Here is a 28,000-nt window from a genome sequence, read left to right as displayed (position 1 = left end):
GGCGGCCATCTTGGTTGTGGGCAGTCGGCCGAGACGTTGCGCCTGTTCCGAGGCCTGTTCTCTGGTGGTCGCGTTGCGTCGTTGAGGCTAGAGGCTGGAGGGGCGTCGGCGGCCGAGATGACCCAGGCCGAGAAGGGGGACACGGAGAATGGGAAAGAGAAGGGCGGGGAGAAGGAGAAGGAGCAGCGCGGCGTGAAGCGACCCATCGTGCCCGCGCTAGTGCCGGAGTCGCTGCAGGAGGTGAGGCGCCAGGGGCGGGCCTCGGACTCGGCTTCCGGGCGGGGCGGGGGGCCGCGGAGCTGGGCGAGGGGGAGGAGGCTGGCGAACGGCGGGAGTTTTCGGGCGCCCACCCAGGTGGGTGGTGCAAGGGGGTCGTCCCCCGCTTGCTCCGAGGGCACAGTGCAGATGGCCAGGCCAGTGACACCAGCCACTGTGCGAACCCCAGCCTCCCGGGCTATGAGACTAGCACAGGGCTGTCACCTTCCTGCCAACTAGTTTGAGGGGGCAGACTGGATGGTGTGTAAGGGCCTTGCCAGGTCCCACTCTCTAGGATTCTCCCACTTGGCGGGAAGGGGGAGCTCACGGTTGGGGATGGGCAGTAAGTATCTAGGGCATGGAGTGGGATGGGGTAGTGCAGAGGACCATAGGGGGAGGTATTGGGCACACACAGCAGGTACCTCCTCCAGCCCTGACGGTCTGGGACAGTTTCTTCAATGGAGGTGACACCTGGGCAAAGACCTAAAGGATGATTAGGAGTTAGCCAGGGGGAATGTGAGGGCAGGAGAACAGCATGGAAGAGACCTGGGCCAAGGGAGGATATGGAATGTTGGAGATGAGGATGTCTGGAATTGAGGAAGAAGAGGGAGCAAGACATGAGACTGGAGATCTTAACAGGGATGGCATCAAGAGGGTCGTATAAGCCAGAGCCTGGCCTGTTCTGAAGGGAATGCAGAACTTGGGAAGAGACAGCCAGGCTCCGAGCTACATGATTAACTCGTTTAATCCTCACAATAGCTCTCTGAGGTAGGAACTTTATCTAGAGCAAGGAAGTGGCACAGCCTGAATTTCGAGCCAGATTTGTGAATCTGGAGCCTGGGCCATTAGCCACTATAACAACATTTGCTTAACTTCAGTCCTGTAACAACTTTTGGTTTTTCCATATCCTCTGTGAGACCTCTACCATTATTTGCTGAATAACTTTTTTTACTCAATTTTATCTTAAGCAGTAATGTCCAGGAAATGATGTGTAGGATGTATTGGCTAGTTGTTTTCTAATATGTTAAGGTAGATATGTAATTATTAAAAACTGCTTGTCCACACTTTGGAAAACTGCGTTTACTACCCCAGAGCTTCCCCATCAGTGTGCTGCAGCCTGTGTACTATTAATGAGGTACAGATGTCCCTGATGGCAAGCCACCTCATCTGTTTAACTCAGTTTGCTAGCTAAATGTTGTCTGCCATAGCACGCAAAAGCTTGAGAAGTGTGCTGCAGAGCACCAGGCCATGTGAGAGTGGTGCCATGGGCATTCAACAAATACCTTCTAGGCTCCTGTATGCCATGCACTGGGCACAGAGTAGTGAACAAGACAGTAGTAGTCCTTTACATGAAGGTTTTGTCTTTTGAGAGAGCAGACAGTAAATCATGACAAGAATGATAAGTGTCATGAAAAGGAGGGGTGCCATAAGATCTTATTGCAGGGGGACAAATAAACCTGGTCTGATGACATTCAACTTTAGACCTGAAGGGAGGAGTAAGATTTAACAGGGAGAAAGAACACTGCAGGCAAGGGGAGTTGCGTTTGTGAAGGCCTGAATGTCAGCACAGTGAACTAAGAAATCAGGAGACATCTGGATTGGGAAGATTAAAGAGACTGAAAAGTAAGTGGTTCTAGAGTAAAGCTAGAGAAGTAGGCAGGGTCTTGATCTTGGAGATTCTGGACTGTATCTTATTGGAAAGTTACGGAAATATTTTAAATGAGGACATGCCAAGAAGACACAACTGTAGCTTAAGGGCAGAGCAGAGTAGGTGCTGATTTAGAAGTCACACTGGAATGGTGATTCTCAACAGAGGCATCCTGTTGTCAAAGGGATTGTTGGAGTCCCTTCTTCCCCCACTCCCTCCTGAAACTCTGGGTCCCTCAACAGGTTTACGTGGTAAAGTTTCCCTGGTGATTCAGGTTATATTCTGCCCCCTTGAGAATTACAGATCTAAAAGCCCACAGTCATTACTCCACTGTCCTGATTTGTGCTGCTTTGTCAGTCCTTGTTCACTGTCTCTCAGTAATGGATGGTGAAATGCAGCAGAGCTTTCTGACCTGTGAGGATAGAATTGTGAACTCTGGTTTTTAACCGCAGACTCTTGCCAGATCAGGTAAATAGTACAGAACCAATAAGGGTAAAGTGTTTAAAAAACAATGACGAAAATACAGTTCATGCACATTCTCGGAAGTGCTCCATGTATAAAGTCCACTTACTTTCCAGCATTGCGAAACAGTGATTCTGATCTTAAATTAACTTCTTCCCTCACCTTCTCAACCAGTGTTGTCACATCTGAGTGATCATACTAATTACTTTAGGAGCTTTTGTAAATTGCAGATTCCTAGGCTCTCTCTTCCTGGAGATTCTGAATCAGAAAGTTTGTAGTGAAGCTTTAGGGTCTTTTTTGTTTTGTTTTGTTTTAACAAGGATCTTAAGGTGATTCAGATTTAGGGAACCCCATACTTCACAAGTCATAGTATTCCCCACACTCTTATTCGTTGTTTAACTCTCTTCTCTAGTAAATGGGAAGTTCTCTAGTGGTCAGGACTTTGTCCTGGTCACCATTGTACCCACAGTGATTGGCACAGAAATGCCCCCAAATTATAGCTTGATTTGCATTGGGTACTTAGGATTTCGTTCACTTAAACAAATATTTGTTGACCTGTGTACCCTGAGTCAGATCCTCGGCACACAGATACAAAATGAGTTTGCATGCAGGCAGAGAGCAATATTTGGATGCCTCTCAGAGAACTCCCTTTACTGAATTATTTTGATACCTTTGAGTTTGATAGTCATTACAGGAAACTAATTTCTTAGTCTAGCCTGTTACCTCTGTGTTATTTAACATGTTACCTGCATGTTATTTACTAAGGTCACACTCCTATGTTTTGTATTTGCAGCAAATCCAGAGCAACTTCATCGTTGTCATACATCCAGGTTCAACAACTCTGAGAATCGGTCGAGCCACAGACACACTTCCTGCCAGCATTCCTCATGTTATTGCACGAAGACACAAACAACAAGGGCAGCCCCTGTACAAAGACAACTGGCTCCTAAGGGAGGGACTAAATGTAAGTCAAAAATGGAGGACGCTGGCGTTTCAGTGGTTAGGACTCCCGAGTTTTCGCTGCCGAGGGCCCGGGTTAAATCCCTGGTCAGGGAACTAAGATTCCACAAGCCGTGCAGTGTGGCCAAAAAACCCAACACCCGCCCCCGCCGCCCCGCCCCGTCACAGCACACACACACAAAAGAAATGTAAGACCTAAAGAGAAAGCCCAGGGTTGTCTCCTTGGGAGGGCTTCAGTATTCAATGTATGCTATAATCTTGAATGACATCTTCATAGCTTTAATGTATTTTAAAATAACGACATTATTCAGGGTTACAAATGTCATTTTTTATCTGAGCTATCAATTTTAGATTGTACAGAAATAATTATAACAAAAGTAAATCTAATTTTTTAACCCATCAGGATGAATTGGGTATTGATGAAGATGATCTTTAGTGGAAGATACAGAATTGTCATTCCCTTAAAATGATGCATCCAGGTGTCTATTAACTGACTGCCGTATTTTCTCTTCCAGATACTTAGAGTTTAAATTGAGCTCATATTTTCAGTCTGTAGCAAATTGAATTGCTACAATAAGCACTTGTTACAATCTTAGATCAAATCATAATTTAAAGGCAAAAAGTAGTGTTTCCTTGGAGTAAGCATTTACTTAGGATGCAGTAGGCATCCTATTTTGCAGGTGATAATTAACAGGAAAATTTTTGTGATAGGTGTTAAATATGTGTATTGCGTTGTAATCTGCTTTAAGTTTTAAATCAAGGGTAGTTTTAGGAACTTGCAATTTCTATAATTCTTATAGTAAGCCTTAGGGTTCCATTTTTTAGCATAACTAGCAGACTCTGCTTAAGTCCATTTCTAAGCTTAAGTATAACTTGACAGTGTAAGAATCTAAAATTCGCATATCTTTGGATCTTACAATTCTATTTTAGGAATAAATCTCAGGAATAAAAATGGAAAGAAAACAAAATAATATTTTATAAAAATATAGTGTTCTTTGCAATTTCACAAGAACTTGAATACTCATTAATTAAGTGAAATAACACATGAAGGAATAAAACATCGTTATAAAATTGTAAACATGAGAATTATATAGATATATGGAAGAGTCTCTCGAATACTTTGTAAATATAAAGTAGCAGTGCTCTGATATCAGTCAAAAGTCACTTGAGGTTATAGATTTTTGCAGATAGTTTTATGGCGATGGCTCTTTTCTGATTTTTTAATTTATAAATAATAAGAAGATTACTTTGAATTCTTAAGATTAATGCATGTGACAAAGGTGAAGGACATGCTACTCGTTGATGAGGGAGCATTTGCTCTTGCTGGATTAAATTAGTATTTTGCCATTTCTTTCTCTTTTTCACTAAATTCTTTATACTCTTCATCTCTGTTCTTTTTCCCCAGAAACCTGAAAGTAATGAACAAAGACAAAATGGCCTTAAAATGGTGGATCAAGCAATATGGTCTAAAAAGATGTCAAATGGTACAAGACGGATTCCTGTGTCCCCTGAGCAGGTTCAGTCTCAACTCTTTCTTCAGATTCTTTCTTTGACCACTGCTATTAAGTCGTAACCATTCGTGTGCGCTCCCTGTTTCATTATGCAAATTCAAGATGGGATTTCCTTAAAAGAGGAAGAAAAAACATTCTTAACCACCTACAGAATACCTGAATTGGTGTTGCAGATGTCTAGGCAAGCCAAATAATTTGTAAGGTGGTGATTCTTGTGTCAAGGTGATGAAAATTTAATTTATCTGAGAGTCTTAAGTGTGTAATGCCAGGATCTTGATGGGAAGCTGTATTCTTACTACATTTGTCATTTTAATGTGATAAACCAGTGCTGCTAGGAATGGACATGAGTCTATATGATATATAAATCTGTATTCAACTTTCAGCAGAGTACAGTATTAATTTTGGACTGACTGAATCACTGCCTGAGTGTTAACATTATGGGAGAAATCAAGATTGTGGTATAGGGCAGGAGAATCCACTTGTGACCAATCAATATTTTGTCACATATCTTGGATTTATGATTAAAATTTGCCACTGTACCTGGTCTGTGAGAGAGGAGAAAAGAGGACAACCCCTTCTTGTTTTCTTGCATGCATTCAGAGAATTTTCGGATGCTCTTTTGTTTCAGGCACGTTCCTACAACAAGCAGATGCGACCTGCGATTTTAGATCATTGCTCCGGAAATAAGTGGACAAACACATCTCATCACCCTGAGTTTTTGGTAGGAGAAGAGGTAGGAAACATCTTTACAGTGAAATGGAAGAAGAAAACCTAGATACTATTTGTAAAATTAATTTGCTTTGCCACCTAGTTCTAGTTTTTCTTAGCATTCTGTAATCCTACCCTGAGGACCAGATATTCACACTGGCTCCTGAGATGTTACATACACCACTCTCAACATTAGAACAGTCAGCAAATGTTAATGATAACTTCTGGCCTTAGGTTTTTGAATGTGAATCTAGAAAACCCTGAGAGAAGAGTTTTAACAATGTATTCATCTGCCTGTCTTTTCTAGGCCCTGTATGTTAATCCTCTGGACTGTTACAATATTCACTGGCCTATCAGAAGAGGTCAGTTAAATATTCACCCAGGACCTGGGGGCTCCCTTACAGCTGTTCTGGCAGATATTGAAGTAATATGGTCTCATGCGATACAAAAATACTTGGAAATCCCACTGAAAGATTTAAAGGTAAACTAAAATGACCAGTTATTGGATTGTCTTTAAGATTCTTGGTCAATAAAAGTATACTATACTCAGTTGTTTGTAAGACAGTGTTCTTGAAGCCTTTTCGACCTTAGGCTGTTAAGGATATCTTTTTTCCTTCACTGAATTCCCCTCTGGTGCTTTCTTTTTTTTCTCATTTTGTTTGGTTCTTGGTGTTCCTCTCAACTGCTCTGCAATCAGCAAGCTTGCTCATGTTTATGCCTTCTCTCTGGACCTTTTTCGGAAACATCAGTTGTCTTATTTTTCATTTTACAAGTGTTAAATAGCTCAAAGGGAAAAAAGCCCACAAAACTTAAGCATTTTCTGTTTTTTTTCATAAAACCTAAAGACTAGCAGAGAGCTTTGAGTTTTTATTTTGGGCCTCTAGCCATTGCTGCTACTGCTTTAGAGAGAATCCTCTTTGATGACAAGTGTGGTGAAATTTATTGTGACCTGACTTGAGTGTTAACCATTTTATATTTTTTTCTTTGTTCTTTTTAGTATTATAGATGTATCTTGTTAATTCCTGATATTTATAATAAACAGCATGTGAAAGAATTAGTGAATATGATCCTAATGAAGATGGGGTTTTCAGGTATGTCTGATATCCCAGTGAAATCTGCCTGAAATGAGATTGTTTTTTTTTTTTTCCTGACAAAGTTAATCTGATTCACTGCTTTATTGAAATGCTTATTCTGGGAGGGTCAGTGATACTTGGGTGATTGCCTGGAGGTTCCTAGATTTTAATTGAATATTTGTTGTAGGATCTTTCCTGCTCCCCAGGTGTTCACGCCTCTACCTTTTGTTTTTCAGGGATCGTGGTCCATCAGGAGTCTGTGTGCGCCACCTATGGCAGTGGTTTAAGCAGCACGTGTATTGTAGATATTGGAGACCAAAAGACAAGCGTGTGCTGTGTGGAGGATGGGGTCTCTCATCGGAACACTCGGTGAGGAGCTTGGGAGGAGGTATTCCCTGCTCCTTCTCCCCACACAGCCTGTTCAACTGAAAGCATCATGAGTTAGAAAGAAGTTTTTGTAAGGAATTACATACTCAGATTTTTCTTGTGAAACTAGTAAGATTGTGGAAGTGCAAATTCTAACACGGCTATAAATAGCCAATTTTACCCTTCCCATTTGAACTCTCTAATATGAGTTCACATTAGCAGCTCCTGAAAGCCCTAGCGTGTGCTGTGTGCTTTCCCACAGAGGAAGTGTGTATGTTAGCTCTGTGTCTTTCACTATGGTGTGGCAGAGAGATACCAATCACATTCACAGCAAAGCTTTATTTGGGCAAGTCATGTAGGAGAAAATAGGTTTTCAGGTCTGAATTCTCTAGCTAGCTAGCATTTTGAGTATTTGTTTTTCTCGTCATAATTGTTTTTGGTGAGTGAGGAGTAACTTTATGGTGGTCAAGTCCATTCATTATGTCATCTCCGATAGAAGAGGTAATAACATAACTAGCAGGAGCAGGTTTGCTGCTTGTCTGTCCTGAGATAAGCCCAGCAGAGGTAAGCACACTGAGGTAGTGCACACACCAGTTCTCTGCAGCATTTTGTGCTTCCAGGATGGCTTCTTCAGGATGCTTTAATTCTTCCTGTCACCCACATAGGAAGTTTGACTCTTAAGTCAAAGAAACAAATTTAAAAGAGGGTCCAAGCAGTCCATGAGAAAGGTTAATTTGTTACCTCCCACCCCAAGTTACAGTGCATTCTCAAACCCAGATTGAGTTGTTTGGGCTCATCCATTTGTAACACCTAATGCCATTAGTTTTCAAAGTATAGAGAAAACACTGGACCCAGGTCTTCTACCACTAAAACAGCACAGCAGTGATCTTTCCAAATCGTAGAAATATTCAGTTAGTAGATAGTATTCGCTCAGGTTTTCTCCCTTAACTTTGTCTTACGGTGTCACTGCCTGCCATTTCTACATGTTGGTGAGTGTAGACAGTCAAACAGCTGTTATATGCTACACATATGGACTTGGAAATGAGCTGGATTTAATGTGTATTCTGTTTCTTGGACAGTTTTTGCAAATAGCATTTTTTGCTTCTAGATGTTCACCACTGGTTTTTGCTAGCTTCCTTTCTCTGTCCCTTACATCCATTCTGTCCTTTCATGCTTTAATTTATCTCTACAACATTTCTTGAAACTTGCTGTGTTTCACTGTGCCTAACTGAGTTTTTGGAGCACCCTTTGCACCTTCTTAACTGACAGCTTACCCATCTGCCCTTTTCTCTTAACACTAGGCTCTGTCTGGCATATGGTGGATCTGATGTGTCAAGATGTTTTTACTGGCTGATGCAGCGAGCTGGGTTCCCTTACAGAGAATGCCAGTTAACAAATAAAATGGATTGCCTTCTTCTGCAGCACCTTAAAGAAACTTTTTGTCATTTAGATCAGGTGGGAGCAAAATCAAAATTGCTGATTATTTTTGTTTTCAGGAAAAATTGAAGATATTTAAAGCTAATTAAAAATTTAACAGTATTATGCAACCTGTTCAACCCAAGTTTATAAAGCCTTGAGGCTGAAGCTCTTAAGGAGTGAGAGAGTTTTCTGGTAAGGTCAGAGCTGTACGGATGTGTCTCAGGCTCTGGAAAACACAGCTAGTATTTTTAAGAGAGTTTAGCAGATGTCTCTCTCCTTAGGATCTACAATCATTCTAATAAAGGATAAAGATAAACCTTTGGATGTAATGCATAGTAGCAGGTAAATACATAGGTATAGACAGTTAATAAAATGGTATCATTTGAAGCACTTACTTGGTATTGTGAACAGTCAACATTTAGTCATTGCTGTATATGAATTGCTACCTTTTTATGCTATTTGTTTTAGACCTTTCTTTTTCCAACTTATTTTAAAGCATTTTTCAAGTAATGTAATTCTGAATAAAAATTTTTTTGAGAAACATTAAGGCGGGGTAATAACATTTCCCAGTTATTGAGGGAATTTGCTTACTGGTTTGGACATTGTATTGGTGTGTGTTGATAATGAAGCAAACAAAAATGTACATAATGGGAATTTCAGAAATGTTGAAAGAGAATCAAGGTACAGTTGAACTCTTGTTTTATTAAGTGCCAGTGGAAGTCGTAGGAAGTTGTAGGGCAGCCCTTTTATAGGTGAGATTTAGATGGCATTTGAAGAGTTTGCATGCACTTTTACTGATTCACTGACAGCATCTTTTCCTGGAATCAGGACATCTCTGGGCTTCAGGACCATGAGTTTCAGATTCGACATCCAGATTCCCCTGCCCTTCTTTACCAGTTTCGATTAGGAGATGAAAAACTCCAGGTAACACATCGGTATATATTTCCATGGGTAGAAAGAAAGGCAGCCAGGTTCAATCAGACTGAGAGAATATGTACTTGCTGGAAACCTCATGAGGTGAGAATGTCAACTGGTTGTAAATTAGATGCTAACCCAACATTTAAACCACTGGTAGAGTACAGATTAGAACAGATCTGAGCCATTATTTTAATTAGCCAGTATGTGATGAGTTGTTATTTAGAAAGAGGCACCATTCTTACTAGGAAATTATAAAGTAGATTACTAGGCACTTATTTTACATTTACTTTGAGATTTCTGGTGTTATATCACCCATTCAATTTGATGATAAGTTAGTTTTCTGGCCTATCATGCACTGAAAAAATAATGTTACTTCTGAAAGAGAATGCTTACTTGGTCTAACTTATAGGATCTGATCTGCCAGTTTTGTTTTTGGAAGAACAAAATTTATTTAATGGGTCAGTTTTTTCAGAAGGCAGTATCCTTGGTTGGTCATTCTTTTCCTTCCATGCACAGGCTCCGATGGCTTTGTTTTATCCAGCAACTTTTGGAATCGTTGGACAGAAAATGACAACTTTGCAGCACAGGTCCCAGGGTGACCCTGAGGATCCTCATGATGAACATTACCTGCTGGCCACACAAAGCAAGCAAGAACAGGTCTGTGGTAATTCTGTGTGAGAGGAGACAGTTTTGTCCCTGTATGAGAAGTTTGCCCATAATTAATGCATCATTGCAGTGGCTGCAATCTGACAGTATACTAAAGCTGATACTGTTTTCAAGACCATAGATGAAATCTGTGTTTAAAATCCAGATGACAGATTTCTTTGTTCAGCAAACATCAATTTTCAGAATATCAATCTACAAGATACTTCCCTTTTGGCATGTATTTTTTAAGTACTTTATGTATAATACTTTATCTACTTTTGAATATTTATCCAGTAGTATTTTCAGTAAAAGCTTACCTATTTTTAAATTATCATGCAAAAACTGGGTGGCACAGGCAAAGAGCTGAATTTGCCCAAAGCTGATCCTAGTTTTAGGATGTCTGATTCAGGGGCACAAATTAAAGCTCTTATCTGCTAATGAAACAGCAGCTCATGATGAAGAGAAGAGGGCAGTGAACCTTTTCTAGTTTTTGTTCCTGTCCCAAAGCTGAGCGTGGGGTGCTTAGATAAGGTCTGAAAATGAGGACCCATAACAGCCAGTGGCCTAAGAATTCCAGTGAACTACTACACTTAGAAACTCAGGGGGAAAAGTTCATCTACATCGACATTTCAATCTTAAAAATCCTATCAGTAATAGCAAAGTTATAGCTCTTTTACTCAGGAGGAGCTGTGGAGGGTTGGAGGCAGGGAAGGCTTTCCTGAGGAAGAGCCGTTTGAGAGAGAGGGATCTAGGGGGAGAGTGAGGTGTTACCTCACGCGCTGCCTGCCCATGATTGTTTTGGAATTGTCAGCACTTCCTCATCTTCTGCACACCACCCCTGACTCCTAGTTATCCAGGGGTGGGGATCAGGTGCTTGGTCGTAGAACTATGGTGTGTTTCCTCTCTGCAGCACAGTGACAGACCTTCTTTTTATAGAGTGTAGAGTAGTGGGGTAGGGAGAAGGGGGGGATCTAGCTGGAGAACATCAACCGTGTTCTATCATAGCCTTACCATCCATTTGATTCTCCTTTTGATTGATTTAAAGTCTGCAAAAGCTACTGCTGACCGAAAGTCTGCATCCAAACCCATTGGATTTGAGGGGGATCTTCGTGGCCAGTCCTCTGATCTTCCAGAAAGACTGCATTCCCAGGAGGTGGACTTGGGATCCTCCCAGGGAGACTGCTTGATGGCTGGCAATGATTCTGAGGAAGCTCTCACTGCACTGATGTCCCGGAAGACTGCCATCTCGCTGTTTGAAGGGAAAGCCCTGGGCCTGGATAAAGCCATCCTCCATAGCATAGACTGTTGTTGTAAGCACGTCTGGGAGCCGGGAGAGAGCAATTATAGGGTTCAGGCTAGGGTGTAGTTTTGCCCTGCAGCATGTTCATGCCAAAGCTTTTGAGCAAAAAAAAAGAAAAAGAAAAAAAAAACCTATTGAGCATCTGCTTTGCGCCTACATTGTCAGGTGTTAGGATCTGGTTCCTGGCCTCGCTGAGCATGGAGCCTAGTGCAAGAGACCAAAACAAGTCAGCTTACCACACAAAGATGAAATTACAACTGTGGCAGGTGCTACAAAATTGAACTAAAGGGTTCTGACTGAGAGTTTCTGATTGAAGGATTTAATAAGGGGTTTTTACTCAGGAGGAGCTGTGGAGGGCGGGGAGGCAGGGAAGGCTTTCCTGAGGCAGAGCCATTTGAGAGAGAGGGATCTAGGGGGAGAGTGAGGTGTTACCTTGGTATTCCAGGTAGACGAAGAAGCCTGTGTGAAGGCCAGTGTGGCTGGAAAGCAGGATGTAGGGTGAAGCTGTGGGAAGTGGTGGGTACACACACGCTGGACTTTGTAGGCCCCCCTAGAGATTCTGGTCCTAATCCTGCTACTAGCAGGGTCGGGGGTGGGACAGCAACATGCTCACATTTGTGTTTTGCAAGGTTCCTCTGGCTGCATGGTAGCATTGTCTAGGATGGGTTGGGAGAGAGACCTTTGAGAAGGCTCCTGCAGTTATCCAAGCAAGAGATGATGGTGGCTTGGCCTGGGGTGGTGGTGGATATGGAGAAAAAGCGTGGAAGGGATTTCACTGTCTTTTCAGCGTCTGATGAAGCCAAAAAGAAGATGTACAGCTCCATCCTGGTGGTGGGAGGTGGTTTGATGTTTCATAAAGCTCAAGAATTTCTGCAGCACAGAATTCTCAATAAGATGCCACCTTCATTCAGGCGAATTATTGAAAATGTGGATGTGATCACAAGGCCCAAGGTATGTTGTACACAGTGCAAGTTGTACTCTTGCCAGTGAAACAGCATTATTTCTAGTTGTAATGTATTGGACAGAGAAAATCCTGGGAGGCGTGGGTTTGTGTCTGGGGAGTTCTTAAGGGCTTGGAGCAAGTGGAAAAATTACTTTCAGCAGGTCACAGATGTGGTGAAAGGAGCTCTGGACTAGGGACTAGATTACTGGCTTTTAGTCCCTGCTGTGCCCTCCAAACTAGCATGACTGACTTCCGCCTTTGTCAGAGGACTGAATGGGGCAAGGAGAAGACTGACTGTTCTCACGCTGTCAGCCAGAACAATTCCATTTTATCTCTTTCATATTAAGAATCTCCTGCTGGTCCCTAGACCAGGTGATCTTCAGGGATCTTTTTGATTTGAACTATCTTGGCAACCATAAACACAGGAATTTAGAAACGGATTGTGTCTGTATTTTATTATTCTCACTGACAATTCCTGGGAATATTTTTATTTAATTTTAATTCTGAGGGAGGGATTGTGGGATATATTTATTCCAGTCAAACTTCAAAATAAGTTATGTCCTTACATATGTTCCTGCCTATAGGGACTCTATGTGGAATAATAGTAAATAGTGAATAGTAGCATTTTCAGTAATAAAAACTAAACAAATTTCTTGTGAGTTGAAATAGAAGATGTCTGTGGTTCATGGATCTTTCATGGGTCTTTAATGCAAGTTGAAAATCTGATTTATTCCATATTGACTCAGCAGCGTGTTTTCTACCCCCAAATTCAAGTATATGTCTTGTATGCTTACACTGAAATATCTTTGTTTATCACCTCTCTAGGACATGGATCCCCGGCTGATTGCATGGAAAGGAGGGGCAGTGTTGGCTTGTTTAGATACGACACAGGAGCTGTGGATTTATCAGAGAGAATGGCAGCGCTTTGGTGTTCGCATGCTACGAGAGCGAGCTGCTTTTGTGTGGTGAAATGGACAGAAAAGCCACTGTTGAAGACCAACACATAACCTTGTGGTATAAGACTCTTATAGAACATTTATATTCTAATTTATTGACCTAGGTGCTTAAGTTTTATGAAATAAATGAATTTTAACTTTTATGTTGAGAACATGACATTGGTGTAAAAAATAAGCTGCTTTTGTAGTCAGGACATTTGAGAATAAATACGAACTTAGTCTTCAGTGGTAAACTCTCCTGCCCCTTCTTCAGGGTCTCTAACTCCCGATGATCTAAATTGCTGCAGTAGAATGGTTCTCAGGTGGTAAAGCCCTTCATTTAGGTTGGCTTCTGAGAGTCATCAGGCAGTCTTACATAACCATGAGGGGTGGGTGTGTGACTGTGTACGTGAATTGTGAGAAATGTCTGGTCACGCATTTTCCCTCTTATCTAGTACAGCAAGCACATATGTCATGACTTGTGTATGCTGCTACAATTCCAAATAGGAAAGAAAGTTTTTTGTTTTTTTAAAATTTTCTCCTGTATTACAAAAAATATTGGGGCACATTCAGGTCTAGATTTCGAGAGGCAAAGATTTAAGGCTGGGCTGGCTGGCTTTTGTTACTGACATAATCTAGGGTGGGCTTGGGGAAGGAAAACAGTCATTGACCAAAACAGAACAGAAATGAAAACTCATTTGCTTCCTAAAGCCAGATAGAAATGATTTAGGTTAATGATTTTCTAATGTGTCATACAGATAAACAAGGAGACTGCTGTAATTTCTAACTTAAGCATCAGGTCCCCAATTTTCCTTTACCTGAAAAATGAAGTGAAAGTTCTTGGAGTACTTTTTGTTCAGTATGATCAGTTGACCTTAATCTGTGAGCAGTCTGAACCAACATTTAAATACAGACAGCTATTACCACCAGTGGTCCAGGCCTTGGTGCAGCCTTCTGAGCCCCGGCAGAGGAAGGGAAGCAGGTTTGGAGACTGGAGCCAGCCAGCACAGCCTATGAGCTCAGAGACCTGGGAGGGTGGGGAGGATGCCTGATTCCTGCCACTCCCTGCCAGGGACCATCTCGCTCCCCTAGAACTGAGGGTGGGAGTGGGGCTGGGGGAAAGACAAAAGTAGATGCAGATAAGAGATGCAGGTAAGTGGAATATAGAAACAGTAAGGACGGTTGGGGGGGACTTCCCTGGAAGTCCAGTGGTTAGGACTCGGCACTTTCACTGCTGTGGCCCCGGGTTCAATCCCTGGTTGGGGAACTAAGACCCCACAAGCTGCACAGCATGGCCAAAAAAAAAAAAAAGGATGGTTGGAAGTTTTAGGACTTGGAGAAATGCTGTTACTAGAGCATTTTAAATAAATAGGATTATTTTGCGTATCTGCTCAGTAGGTTGGAAACAAAGTCTGCCAGTATTACAAAATTTTAATTTGCTAGTATTATTTGGGATGTTTGCCTTAAATTTGAAAATTGTATGCTTTTATTTTTTCAGTTTTTAAACAAAATAATTAAATTTATACAATACTGGTTTTATGTTTCTGGGCTGTTTCAACACAATTTAATACTGGCTACCTAGTTCTAAAAGCATAATGTATTTCTGTTTATAATAGTTTTTCACATAAGAGCATATTGCTCTTATAACTGGTAGATGTTGATTCAGAGGAGGTTGGTTTCTGATCCAAGTTTTGACATAAGCCGTCTTCTATTACTAGCACTTACAAGCACCGTGAAGACTGATCATGACAAGTAAGTGAGCTTTACCACATTAATTGTATTGCCTCAGGCATTACTAAGTATTTGCTTGTGAACCTGCACACACTATCCTTCCTTATTTTGGTCTTTATCTGTAAGACATGTATTAGAAGGAGTGGCATGGTCCTTTAAGGATAATCTACAAGAACATTTTAAGAGTCATCCACCTGAAACTGATCCACATTCTAGAGCAGATGCAGTCTTGCACTGTGTGAAAGAGACAAGCTTTCCTAGAAAAATATGGATGCTAATATAAACAACCTTTTGGTGACCTCTGCATTAAGAAAAAGATGCTTTGAGAAAAGTAAAAAGTTGGAAGACTTAAAATGCCACACATCTCTACATTCTGTAATTCTATGGTAGATTATGTTTTTTTTTTTTTTTGCGGTAGACGGGCCTCTCATTGCTGTGACCTCTCTTGCCGCGGAGTACAGGCTCCCTACGCGCAGGCTCAGCGGCCATAGATCACGGGCTCAGCCGCCCCGCGGCACGCAGGATCTTCCCAGACCGGGGCACGAACCCATGACCCTGCATCGGCAGGCGGACCCCCAACCACTGCGCCACCAGGGAAGCCCTAGATTCTGGTTTTTATTTAAGTAAACCAGTGCAATAATTCATTTATAAAAAGACTAATTACTTCAACATACGAATTATTTTTGTTTTGAACATGGAAAGTTATGTAATAACCATAAAACTCTGAATTCTGACAGTGACTTCTAATAGGTAACTTTGGGCAAAAGTAGACATCAGCTCTGCAAGTGATGTATTTTGTTGTTGATGTTAAAAGTCACCTGTACAAGAGTCAGATAGGACATGAATCTAGTTCTGAGAGGGAGGGTCCTATGCAAATACCAAGTTTACAAGTGGTTCCACATAAAGTAGGTCATCTGGTCAGCAAAGACAGGTTCAGCTTGTTATTCTCTATTTTTGTTATCTTAGAAATAAGGACTTGTGTGTGTAATAGGTTTTTCACCTAAGAAGTTATTGAGTGAATTAGTGAGGACTCTTAGGTTTGGCATTCATTAATTAAACTTAGAAAGTTATAGAGCTAAACAATTCTACCTACTCTGCAGAGCATGGACTATTCAAGACTGGATATTTGGCTGGGAGATGCTTTATCATTGATTATCTGAATGGTTATAGTTTTGTAAGTGGTCTTTTTTTTTTTTTTTTTTTTTTTGCGGTACGTGGGCCTCTCACTGTTGTGGCCTCTCCTGTTGCGGAGCACAGGCTCCAGACGCGCAGGCTCAGCGGCCATGGCTCACAGGCCCAGCCGCTCCGCGGCATGTGGGATCTTCCCGGACCGGGGCACGAACCCGTGTCCCCTGCATCGGCAGGCGGACTCTCAACCACTGCGCCACCAGGGAAGCCTTGTAAGTGTTCTTGATTTTTAGGTGTGAAATTGACTTAGCTTTATAGTTATAAATTCAGTTTCTGTTCTTTAATGCCACAGTAGTTAGTAAATTTGTACCAATTTTATAAGCATAAAAACGTTTAATTACTAGACTAAGGTGTATGTATTCAGTTGTGAATCCTCCCTTACTTCCTTTTGCTAAAGCAGGTATACATATGGTTGACGCTTGAACAACACAAGTTTGAACTGGGCAGATTCACTTATATGTAGATTTTTTCAATAAATACATACTACCGGTCTGCAGTTGGTTGAATCCACGGATGCAGAACCACAGAGACAGATAGTGGACTGTAAAGTTATACATGAATTTTCGACTGCACAGGGGTCAGCACCCCTACCCCCTGGGTTGTTCAAGGTTCAGCTGTAATCCTCCCTACAAGTAGCCTGTACGGTAAACTTCAGAATCATCACGGATGCTTTCCTCCTGTAATTGGAGCAGTAGGAAGGCTTTAAGGTCTCCTGCTTCGTGGCTGGGCTATGGGGAGGAGCAGCTGTAGTGGCAGGCGTGCACCCTTCTCCCCGTCGACACACGTTGTTTGGCATGGAGAAGCTCTGCAGAAAGCCGTAGCATCCTTCATGAGGCGGTATGTGGGGCAGACACTGAGCCCAGTGTCATTGTCTTTGGTATCCTCTCTGAAATAGACCACCACGTATTTGTGCAGATGAGTCTGGCTTCTCAGATCGCTGCGGAAGAGGTTCAAGGCGATGGGGAACAGGTCTTGGGAGTTCTGACAGGGGCTGCCCCCCTCTTGCCACAGGTACCATCACACATGGTGTTATCATTGGAAAGAAGGAAAATGACCTTATCCGTGGCGCTCTTCTGAGTGGTAAGCCACTGCACGGGACCCGTCTCGGCTATTTTCTTTTTCTGCCATTTTTCAAGGATGACTTGATTTCTGCAGTGGTTTTAAATAAATTCAGTGAAGTAGCAAACTGTGTGATGGAAACATATTTCAGATGGGTAAACCACAAGAACCTTAATAGGGGGCAGTAGTGTGGTAGTAGAGAAGGAAGTCTTCTTGATCCTTTCTGTGGGGGAGAAAAGCATTTGTCATCTGTGGACAGCAAATAACAGGCTTTTACTCTAGTCTAAACTATCGCTGATAAATGATCCCTTGCTAGGGCACATCAGCTAAGCACCAGGGATGTTATTACTGCCAGAGAGGAAAATACTCCTGATGTTCCTTTTGTACACATCACCTGAAACACACCAGTGCTTAAACCTTAAAGGTGCTTAAAAGATGTTTTTCTAAGTCCCTGTCACTGAATTAGTCCTCTTGATTAAGCCCGTAGCTTTTCAAATAAATTCATAGAAACTGTTCAGGTTTAAGGTACTCTGTTTCAGGTGGGTGGTTGTAAGTTTAGTATTTTTAGTGCCATATGTGAACAAGGACAGCTGACCTCTCTGCCCTTCACATCACGTTTTAAGTTGGGTCAACTCAGTAGTTGTTCCATCTTCTACCTACAGGTGGTAGAGTTTCTTTACAGTTCCGTAAGGTTAAGTGGTACCCCCATTTCAGCTGGAACTCAACTGGAATTCTGTCCTATACGTGTTAAGGAATGGAAACTAGGTATGAAACTAACGAATACAAGTCAAACAATAGCCATTAATATAAGTATTCTTAAGGTCAAAGTTTGATGTGGCTAGCTTACCTAAGAAAGAAAATGGGATTAATCTTGTTCTGTATACAACATCACAGACAACTCAAAGACTGCATTTATATTTCCTTGTCTACGTGTGGAGGGGAGAAGAAGCAGAGGTTTTCAGTGGGCCTCCCTCTAGCTGTGTATCTATATAAATATTCTGATTTCTTATTCAAGTCTTCAGTGTTGTAGAGTTGGCAAGATCCTTAGAGTATATGAATCCAAATGAGTGTCGTTCTTATGCTTTGGAAGAATTACTTTTCAAAAGTAGGAACTAGCGTAGAGTACCTATCACAGGTAAAATGTAATTTGTTATCAGCTATCTTTGGCCCATTACACTCGTTGTAGATGCCTCGATGGTAAAAAGAAAACAGGGGATAGCAGATCTGGAGTCCCAATCCCTGCTTTACCTTAGCGGGTGTGGTCCAGTCATTATATTAGTCTTTAGGAGAGCTATGAGGCATTAAATAAATGTCTAACTCTTGTGTAATGCCAAAATGTGATTGCCTTTGGAGGAATCTCCTTTAAAAAAAAAAAATCAGTGTTATTTCCTCATCTGCGTTTCTTTAAAGAACTGAATTATAACCCTTACCATGCCTCCAGGTCAGATAGATCCCAACCGCCAGCACCCACGTGGCCACCAGCAGAGCCGAGAGGAGGAGAGGCAGCCATCCACCCAGCACACTTCTGCCTGGAGAAAACAAAGCTTGTTCATCTTTAGCAGAACAGAACCAAATTTATCTCTTATTTGGAAACTAAAACTTTTACTCAGTGCTTTGTGGAAGTTTTGGTCCCTTTAAAGCCAAGGGTCAGTAGATCTCCCCGGGGTCTGCAGATCAGTGTGTTTTTCCATTAGAGTGTCCAGGTGTTCCATTAGATTCTCAAAAGGGAGAGGGGGCCCAGGAGGTTAGGAACAGTCCTCTAAAATCATTTTGGCCTCTTACTCCACATTTTCACTGTGATAACCAGAGTTTACGTTTTTTTTTTTCTTTGCTGAATTAATGTTATTCTGGGTGCAATTACTTAATACATAATATGGATAGATGGCGTTTTTAAAGGCTGTTTTGTCAGACTGACAGATGTGGGAGGTCATGCCACCTGGTTACGGGAATGTTGAGGGTCAGTTAAGCTCCAGCGTGTGAAAGTGCTCAGGAATCCGTAGGCACTGTGCCTACACAGCAGTCAGGATTGTTAGGAGGTGGGTTTCTAAGACCAGCACCTTTTAACTTTTTTTTTTTAAATTAATTAATTTATTTTTGGCTGCGTTTGGTCTTCGTTGCTGCGCGCGGACTTTCTCTAGTTGCGGTGAGCGGGGCTACTCTTCGTTGTGGTGCGTGGGCTTCTCATTGCGGTGGCTTCTCGTTGCGGAGCACGGGCTCTAGGCACGTGGGCTTAGTAGTTGTGGCCTGAAGGCTGTAGAGCACAGGCTCAGTAGCTGTGGCACACGGGCTTAGTTGCTCCATAGCATGTGGGATCTTCCCGGACCAGGGCTCGAACCCATGTCTCATGCACTGGCAGGCGGATTCTTAACCACTGAGCCACCAGGGAAGTTAAAACTTTTGACCCCACCCCTGGGCTAGTTCTGGAACCATTTTATTTGTCAACCTGCAGTGAAGGTACTAACATCGCTAAATCCAGAGAGACATTGTCCAGAACCAGCTGCTCTCAGGCACCAATGATGTGTGTCTCTTGGTGCCACTATTCCTAATTTGTTATCCAAATGTCTGTGTGGCCACAATGAATCACAGTATCAGCCAGGCCTGGGCCACTGAGACGGATAAGAAAGTCAAAAGGCAGTGAAATGCATGTTCCCTCATATACTCAGTCCCTTTACAGCCCTGATGTTTTTCAGCAGATCCTTGAGGCACTCTGAATATCAATTTTGCACCGTTGATTTTGTTTCCCTTCTTGTGCATATCCTGCTTGGTCACGGATCTTGATCTCATAAATGAAGCACAGGTATGGAAATACGGAGTCAGCTAAGGAGAAATGAGGGGCTCAGCCTTATTTCTACTTTCACCAGAACTTCTCTTCCCTTTTTTTCTGGCTTCAGCCCCTCTCTAGCATTGTAATAGGACATTTTTTTCCCTTGGTCATATGTCTGTCACAAAGCCCTAAAATCCAGACTAGTGACTCAAGACCAAACACCTTCTAAGACTCCTGAGCTGTGAACCTAAACTTTGTGTACATGTTGCTAAGATGTTAATTTCCTTATCTAAAAGGGTTAGGTCACATCCTAATACATATACAAATATGTCCTCTAAAAAACAGAGCAGTGGGACTCCTCTTGACCTAAGCCAGTGCTTTACGACATGTAAGTCCCTTGGGACTAGTAGAGTCTGGTTCCCTGGAAAAGGGGTGCAGTCCTAACGTGCTGATGGGTATCTGCTCTGCCGGGCGTGTCTGAGCTCTGCCTGTATGTCCCAGGAATGAAGAACAAAAAGGCCCTTATGTCTTGGGTGTAGCTGTGTCCTACCGGGACCCTCCATGGCCCCACAGCATACACTCAGAGTGGAAAGAGCTGTGAGAGCACCTGCTAGCCCAACTTCCTGTTCTCCAGCGCAGTAAACTCAGTCCCCGAGGGGACAGAGTTGCCCTTCAAAGTTCATATGCTGATTGGGAACCCAAGCCTGCTGATTTCAAGTCCTTTGTTACTTCATTTTGCAGTGAAAATGGAGGCTTGGGATAATAAAATGGCTCAGAGTTCCTCTGTGTTTCTGTGACAGAAGATAGGAATAAAAGCACCTTGGAAAGTCAACAGCCACTCACAAAAGCAGAAGGGACTGTGATGATAAGGTCAGCTTCCTGACCTCACAGCTGTGAAGATGGAAGCCAGGATTCCCCATCAATGTCACATAATGGTGAGACTGCTGGCAGAAGCGAGCTGGGGAGAGAACTCATCTGTTCCAACTAGAAAGACTCCTCAAAGGCAACGAGTTGCAGTGCAATGGGTCTTCAGTGCCCTTCCCCTCTCCTCCCCTCCCCAGAGCATCTCATTCAGCTTTACCTGGACCACAGCACCTTCACTTTCCCCAGTCCCTTGAACCACCACGGAAGTTCGAGTTAGTTCCTTCTGGTGCAGGTGAGTGAGACAAAAATCAAGAATTAGGAGCCAGGGACTTCCCTGGTGGCACAGTGGTTAAGAATCCACCTGCCAATGCAGGGGACACGGGTTTGAGCCCTGGTCCGGGAAGATCCCACATGCTGCAGAGCAACTAAGCCCATGTGCCACAACTACTGAGCCTGTGCTCTAGAGCCCGCAAGCCACAACTACTGAAGCCCTCGTGCCTAGAGCCCGTGCTCTGCAACAAAAGAAGCCACTGCAATGAGAAGCCCGTGCACCACAACAAAGAGTAGCCCCGCTCGCCGCAACTAGAGAAAGCCTGCAGGCAGCAACGAAGCCCAATGCAGCCAAAAATAAATACATTAAATACATTAAAAAAAAAAAAGGTATTAGGAGCCATACAAATGATTAGATCAGAGACTGCCAGTGAAGACACCGCTCTTCCCAAACTGACTTTGAACTCATTAGACTATGCGTGAGTCAGGATTCACTCCATACTTCTGAGACCTCTACCTTTGGTTGGTTTTAGAGTCACAGGGATGTTTCCAGGGATGCTCCCAGGGACTTGTTTTTCTTTGTCTGAATTAATCAAAATAGCCCAGCATATTTGTACAGCAGACAGTTCTGCCCGTGCTCTCTCAAAAGAGAGCCTGTCCAGGAAATCTGCATTCTTCAACAAGAGAAGGAGAGCTGGAGGTTGAGGACGGGGGTGGTGTTGAGGAAATGAAGGGGAAAAAAGTACCTCCAACACATAAGAAGTCCCAATTACAGTGGTATTTTGTATGAGAGCCATATATCTGTTTCCAAGGGGACTGGTTGTAAAGTTCACTTCTACCGTGGTCTCATTCTTCTTACAAGCAGTGATGTTTGGATCCCACAGACTTCCTGTAAGTTGAGAGAGAATCACAAGGCTGGAGTTGCAAACTCAGCCCTCATTTAAGTCCCCATAAGGGCTTGACAAAAACAGATGTACGTTCTGAGGCACACGTCCAAGAGATACTTATTGAACTACACAGTGTGCCTTTTACTTATCATCTCAAAGTAACCTGCTGCCCAAGAAAGTTTAGTGACCGCACGTCACTGCTTTGCTGAAAACAGCTTCCCTGGGCTGAGGGTGGTGAGAGGCACAGGCTGGGTTCTACTACTACATTCTCTTCTCAACATCCATTTTGAGTGAAGGGCTGGGGTCGGGGTTTCCTCCTTGCCGGGATGCGGGGCAGGAGCCACAGGTTAGGAGACATGTCTAAGTTTATAGAGTGAGGGAATTCAGCTAGAACTAGAACACTCTGGGTTCCAGGAGCTCCATCCATCAGACTACTCTGCCCCAGCTTTACTGGATGTCAGGAAATAAGGAAATATCTCATGGCTTAGAAGATACCCGGACAGGTCTACTCTGTGAGAAAAAGCTGGTGGTTTCATTCATGTGGCTTGCAAATCAGCACTCGGTTAATTTCCAGGAACATGATATAGAATACCGTGTATTATTTTCCCCACCCAGGAGGCCATTTCAAGTCCCAGCTCGGAACTGTCTTCAGGAGTTGGGTTCTAGGACTGATTCGAGGCCCTCAGACCGCCTCACATCCCAGTGACCTCCAACACTCCAGATCTCTCCTGGTGGGGGGCGAGAGAGGAGGCACAATGCTCCAAGTCTGCCTTCCAGCGAGGAGACGCGTGCACTCAGTCTGCTGGGGTTCATAGGGATGCCTGTGGGGTGGGGGTGCCTAAGAGGCAGGGACTGATCCCCCCAAAACCACTATTACCTAGAAATGCACAGAAATCCTTGTAAACCCCTTGGAAGTTGGCCAGTTGGGACTGATTATCCTGAAGGGGCTTATTTAAAAATGCGAAAGATGGGGGCAGGTTCTAACAGTTGGGCCCGTAGGATGTGGACCCCTGTGAGGTCACAGGTTGACAGCCTGCTTCTAGGTCACTACTTTAGCTAACGCTCCCACCTTGAATGTTTGCCTGTCCAAGCAGAAGGTGTGCAGGGTCCCCGTGACCACAGTTCAGTGGTACTGGTGTCTGAGCAGGTGGGGGACTTACAGATTCCCATCCAGGCAGGAAGGGCCTTTGGTTTGGGCTAAAATGTTACTTTAACCAAGGGAGCAGGGTTTTTTTTTCTGTGACTTGCTCACCATATAAACCTACTAAGAGTCTGTCCATCCCTGGGTTCAGGGGGCACGGCGCTGGCCAGGATCAGCCTTCACAGTCTGAGCAATTCGGATACATAACAGCCCCACCCTAGGCCTCAGTTCCTTCATCTTAAAAAGCTTGAGCTGCGCTGACTCACGGTATGAATTTCTTCTAATAACAAAAGCAAGTGCTGTATTTACTTACCTGCCTCGATGCACTTTTTGTTTGTATTTCATTATGTGGTCCAGGCAGCCTGGAAATTTGAATGAAAGTTTTTACATTTTAGAAGAAGGTATCTCTGCTCCACCCCCTTGCCAACAAGTGTGCATACACATATGCTTACCACACCTGTAATGAATTGTCAGACATTTCAGATATGAGGTCAGATAGCAGATTTAAATGAGATGCTAACATCATACTGTTAAACAGAAGATTATCTATTCAGGAAGTGATAACCAGAGTCTAATTAAATACAGCCTTTATCAAAACTATCTGTGATCCCCAAGAGAAGACTTAGAAACCAACCATTATTCAAAAATGAGGTTTGGTAATATGTGTAGATACTGCCCCTTCCAGGAGGTGGAGCTTAATCCCACCCTATACCCCCCACCCCAGGATGGGGTAGACTTAGTGATTTGTTTCCAAAAACTAAAATTTGGGAAAGGGAAAAATACTAGATTACACAGAGAAGCCTGGCAGACACCACTTAACCAGTGACAAAGGTGAGCACCACCTGTGACGTCCTGTGCATGTCACCCACCCCTGATAGAGTGTCATGAGAAGAGTGCTTCACCTCTGCGGAATTCTCACCAAACACACCTATATCCCCAGTCTAATCATGAGACAAACACCAGACCAACCCAGATTGGGTTTGCAGGATGTATGGCCATCACTCCTCAAGACTGTCATGATCGTGAAACACAGGGAAAGACTAAGAAACTGTCACAGATCAGATGAGACGAAGGAGACATGGGGGACTAAATGCCACTGAGACAGAAAGAGGACATTAATGGAAAATCAGGTGAAATCCAATAAAGTCTGGAGTTTAGTTCATAGAAATGTACCAGTGTTGGACTCGCAGTTTTGACAAATAGACCACGGTAATGTAGAATGTTAACGATAAGGGAAACTGGGTGAGAAGTATATGGGAACTCTTTGTACTAGCTTTGCAACTTTTCTATAAATCTAAAATTATTCCAAAATATAATTTAAAAAATGAGATTTAGTCTCATCAAGAAAGCTGGGCACTACTGTGTAGTAAATGATGTGATGCCAAGAATACACTGGACCACGACCAAGGAACAATGACAGATTGGAAATTGCCCCATTTGGCTTCAATGCTACACCTGGGACAGGGACAGGCATGGGATACAGAACAGGTGACCCAGCCGAGTGGGGGTGACGTGGGAGCTGCTGGGGCCGGGCACCGTGCTGGACCCTCCTCACCCATGATCCCATCTCATCCTCACCCCAACCCCGTGTGTGATACTGAAGGTGTGACACCAGAGAGCTGATTGTGTGTCACAGAGCAAGGGAAAGAACCCAGCACTCGGTGCCACCTGCCTCTTCACCGCAGCTCAGGGGAGAAACCTACTGGAGTCTGTACCTCCTCAGAGACCAGCCGCACGCTGTCAGACTACACAGCCTGCCAGGCAACCGAGGCTGGAACAAGCGTTTTGCGTCAACAACAAAGAATGGCTAAAGTGGATCAGTCCAGAAGGACCAGAGTTTGACTGTCAGCTTCACTTCTGCATGTGTAACCAGGGCAAGTTACTTAAGTTCTCAGTTTCTTTATCTGTAAAACGGGGCTGTCCCAACCTTGGGGTTGTTGACGGCTTAAGTGAGATGATGCGTGTCAAGTGCTCAATCAGTGCCTGACACACAGGAATGGGCTTTCCCCTCCATTTCACCTGACTTAATCCTCTCCTTGTGAGTGAGGTGCAGTTACTGTCATGTCCATATTACACACGAGGAAGCCGAGACTCAGCAAGGCCAAACGCCTTGTCCAGGGTACCTGGCTTCTCTGTACCAAACCACATACCAAAACAGGTGTCCCAGCAAGACAGTAAGAGAAGAGTGAGGAAATGCACCTGGTGAGGTGAAGTTCACAGCCAGGGAGGGGCCGTCTTCATTCATATTTGCATTGGGGATGTTATGGGCCCCAATGAAATAGACTCTGTTCAGCTCTACAGGAAAGCCAATGTAGGAAAACGTCCACTGCAAGGCAAAGCGGGAAGCCCTGAATTTCCAAGTACTTTTCATTTATAATTTCATTCCTTAACCTACTGCTGAAACTCATGTCTCTAGTCAACGTCTGCTAAGGAAATGGACCCCACACGGTTTGCCAGTGTAACTCACAGACTCAGAGAAGTGTAAAATTCTAGAGCCAGGATGTAATTTAAGTTCAGCTTCCCTCACTTTGCTGATGGGGAAACTGAGGCCCAGGGATGCTGACTTGCCCAAGGCACACAGCAGAGAAATGGCCCCAAATGGGATTTGAACCCAGGCATTCTGCTTCAGGCTCCAGGTTGTAGCTCTCAGCAGCCTGTTTGTGAGCACAACATCCACACCCCCAACAAAGGACCTGGATTAGTGGCAATTAGCCAAGTGTCTCCAAGTGCTTACTTTGACCTAGAAGATTCCCTCAGTCCTTCAAGGCACAGGGGACGAAAAGAAACCGAGTGCCATGTTGAATATGGTCAAACCACAAGCTTTCATTTGCCAATTAGGCAAAACGCCATCTTTTTCCTTAAATGCATACACAAGGGATGAATGCTGAGCTGGTTCCACTTCACAGTTTGAGGGAGACTACATGGCCCCATGGTAGGCTATGATGGGCCATAGATTAACCGCTAGTACACTTGACCCTCAAGCCTGGCCATCACCTCCCTTAAAGACCAGAGGTGGGTTTTTTACCCCTCTCTGCACCTCAGCCGTCTCTGCTACAAGCAGGGGATAACTCTAGACCACCATGAAGGTCCCTTCACACTCTAATGTTTAACTGCAGGCTTTCAGGACAGTCTAGAATATTTATTGAGTTTTCCCAGGTTAAGGACTGGCTATGCCAAGAAGATAAGTAGAAGAGTGCAGTCCATGGTGCCTTTCCCAGGTGCTTTAAAAAATTCTTCTTCTAATATAAAAGGACTCACCTGAGATATTTAAAAAATCATAGCGCAACTGTGATTTCATCATGTTATCTTTTAAAAAGAACTTTTAGGGCTTCCCTGGTGGCCCAGTGGTTAAGAATCCGCCTGCCAATGCAGGGGACGGGTTCGAGCCCTGGTCCAGGAAGATCCCACATGCTGCGGAGCAGCTAAGACCGTGTGCCACAACTACTGAGCCTGTGTTCTAGAGCCCGTGAGCCACAACTACTGAGCCCGTGTGCCACAACTACTGAAGCCCATGCTCTGCAATGAAGAGTAGCTCCCGGTCTCTGCAACCAGAGAAAAGCCCGCACTAGCAACGAAGACCCAATGCAGCCAAAAATAAAATCAATAAAATATATAAAATTTATTTAAAAAAAATAAAAACTTAAAAAAAAATAATATCATCAGTGTCTAAGAAAGGCCAGTATTAAATCCTTTGGAGTTAACTGCTCGTGTCTTTTTATAAGAAAAAATAATTAGCACTTTGGTTTTGTAATAAAATACTGGACCTAAAAGGCAGCTGCAAGTTCCAGTGACATGACACAGCGTGGTTAAGTCCACCAGCTCTGGAATCTGATCCTTCACGGCCTCAACATTTCTAAACACCTTGTATGACAGAAGGCAAGACTTTTGATAGTTTGAGTAACCTGAGTTGGGTGAAATTCTCAGTCGCTCATCTTTGTCTTTTTAAAGCTGAACTCCAAGGGATATCATCAGGCAGCTTTTTAAACAAATGAGCCACCATACTGGGAGCTACGTTCTTGTCAAAGGGCTGGTGAGACAAATTTTAGGAAGAAGCAAAGCAATGGCTCTAAACTTTACAGAGTTCAAGCTGTTGGCCTAACAGCAGCTACTGCAAAGGCAATGAATTCTTCCTCTAGTGGAAAAGGCCAGGGAGTGAGGGGATGGGCTCCGAACTGAGACAGAGGACAAGGAGAGTAGCTGAAGACATAAGGGCAGGGAATGGGGTTTGTCTTTCCATCACCAAGTAACACCATGCTTTTATGCTATGTGCTATGCTAAAAGGGCAGCAATATAGCTTCAAATGCTATTTCGCAGATGAGCTTTTCTTTAATGACCCAGAAGATTCTCTCAGTCCTTCAAGGCACAGGGGATGAAAAGAAACCTGCAGTAGAGTTCAGGAGCTTAGCCCTGAGGACAAGGGCCCCAGTACAGCGAAATTAACAGGGCAAAAAAGGCGAGTGGAATGGAGAAGCAGCTCTTGTGCCCCCAAAGAGGACAGACCTCAAGACCCCAGGCAATAACAATAGTGAACACCTACTATGTTCCAGGCTCTTTGCTGCTGCCTTGCAGGCCCTATCGCTGTCCTTCACTAGATCCTGGTAAGTTAGGTATGACCCTTCCTTACACAGATGAGGACAAGAGGCTCCGTGAGCATAAATGGCTAAATCAAGAGCACATGGTGGCATGCGAACCCAGGTTTGTCTGATTCCCTTGCTCCTGACTCAAGCAGCCTGACGCCCGGTGCCCCAGAGCATGCACACGCGTCCCCTACAGACGGCCCTCCGCGAACGCCTTGGAGAAGCATGAGCTGACGGGTGGGACGAATTTGGGTACGGGCTCGAGGGAGGGGAAAGCGGGAGGGGGCGCGGATGTGGGCTTGCCGGCTCCGGAGGCATGGCACCGCAGCACAGCGCGGCCAGGCTCAGCAGTACTAGCGACATCGCGGGGCCACCG

The 28,000-nt window shown here is 43.7% G+C and overlaps 2 protein-coding genes across 4 annotated transcripts; one reads left to right on the top strand and one right to left on the bottom strand.

The window, feature by feature from the left end:
* Window positions 1–19,003, top strand: ACTR8 (actin related protein 8). Of its 3 annotated transcripts, XR_009520889.2 has the most exons (17): window positions 1–240; window positions 3,159–3,329; window positions 4,731–4,841; window positions 5,465–5,569; window positions 5,852–6,025; window positions 6,542–6,635; window positions 6,854–6,986; window positions 8,285–8,438; window positions 9,231–9,326; window positions 9,837–9,977; window positions 11,011–11,275; window positions 12,053–12,216; window positions 13,034–13,222; window positions 14,862–14,895; window positions 15,293–16,274; window positions 17,074–17,142; window positions 18,563–19,003. XR_009520889.2 is itself a non-coding variant. In XM_060022700.2 (13 exons), the coding sequence occupies exons 1-13, from the start codon at window positions 118–120 to the stop codon at window positions 13,175–13,177; spliced, it is 1,875 nt and encodes a 624-aa protein (XP_059878683.1). In that variant the 5' UTR covers window positions 1–117; the 3' UTR covers window positions 13,178–14,831. The 3 variants fall into 3 exon arrangements, 1 of the variants encoding a protein (XP_059878683.1); XR_011246645.1 differs by lacking the exon at window positions 14,862–14,895; XM_060022700.2 differs by lacking the exons at window positions 14,862–14,895; window positions 15,293–16,274; window positions 17,074–17,142; window positions 18,563–19,003 and having other exon boundaries at window positions 13,034–14,831.
* IL17RB (interleukin 17 receptor B) lies at window positions 16,791–27,987 on the bottom strand. The gene is given in 11 exon segments (XM_060023782.1): window positions 16,791–16,869; window positions 16,871–17,060; window positions 17,063–17,344; window positions 18,552–18,692; window positions 19,848–19,938; window positions 20,967–21,032; window positions 21,766–21,908; window positions 23,361–23,379; window positions 23,381–23,409; window positions 25,247–25,373; window positions 27,928–27,987. Coding segments are annotated over 11 exon segments (1,227 nt in total).
* Window positions 27,988–28,000: the final 13 nt, after the last annotated feature.

This window comes from Delphinus delphis, chromosome 10 (genome assembly GCF_949987515.2).
Source record: "Delphinus delphis chromosome 10, mDelDel1.2, whole genome shotgun sequence".
NCBI classification, from domain to species: Eukaryota; Metazoa; Chordata; class Mammalia; order Artiodactyla; family Delphinidae; genus Delphinus; species Delphinus delphis.
This window is presented reverse-complemented; position numbering and strand designations above follow the sequence as displayed.

Bases quoted from the DNA above. Each gene is read 5' to 3' on its own strand.
- ACTR8 (XM_060022700.2), top strand. From the start codon at position 118: ATGACCCAGGCCGAGAAGGGGGACACGGAGAATGGGAAAGAGAAGGGC. The intron at 3,330-4,730 runs GTAAGTCAAAAA...CTTTTTCCCCAG, and splicing joins TCCTAAGGGAGGGACTAAAT to AAACCTGAAAGTAATGAACA. The intron at 6,987-8,284 runs GTGAGGAGCTTG...TCTTAACACTAG, and splicing joins GTCTCTCATCGGAACACTCG to GCTCTGTCTGGCATATGGTG.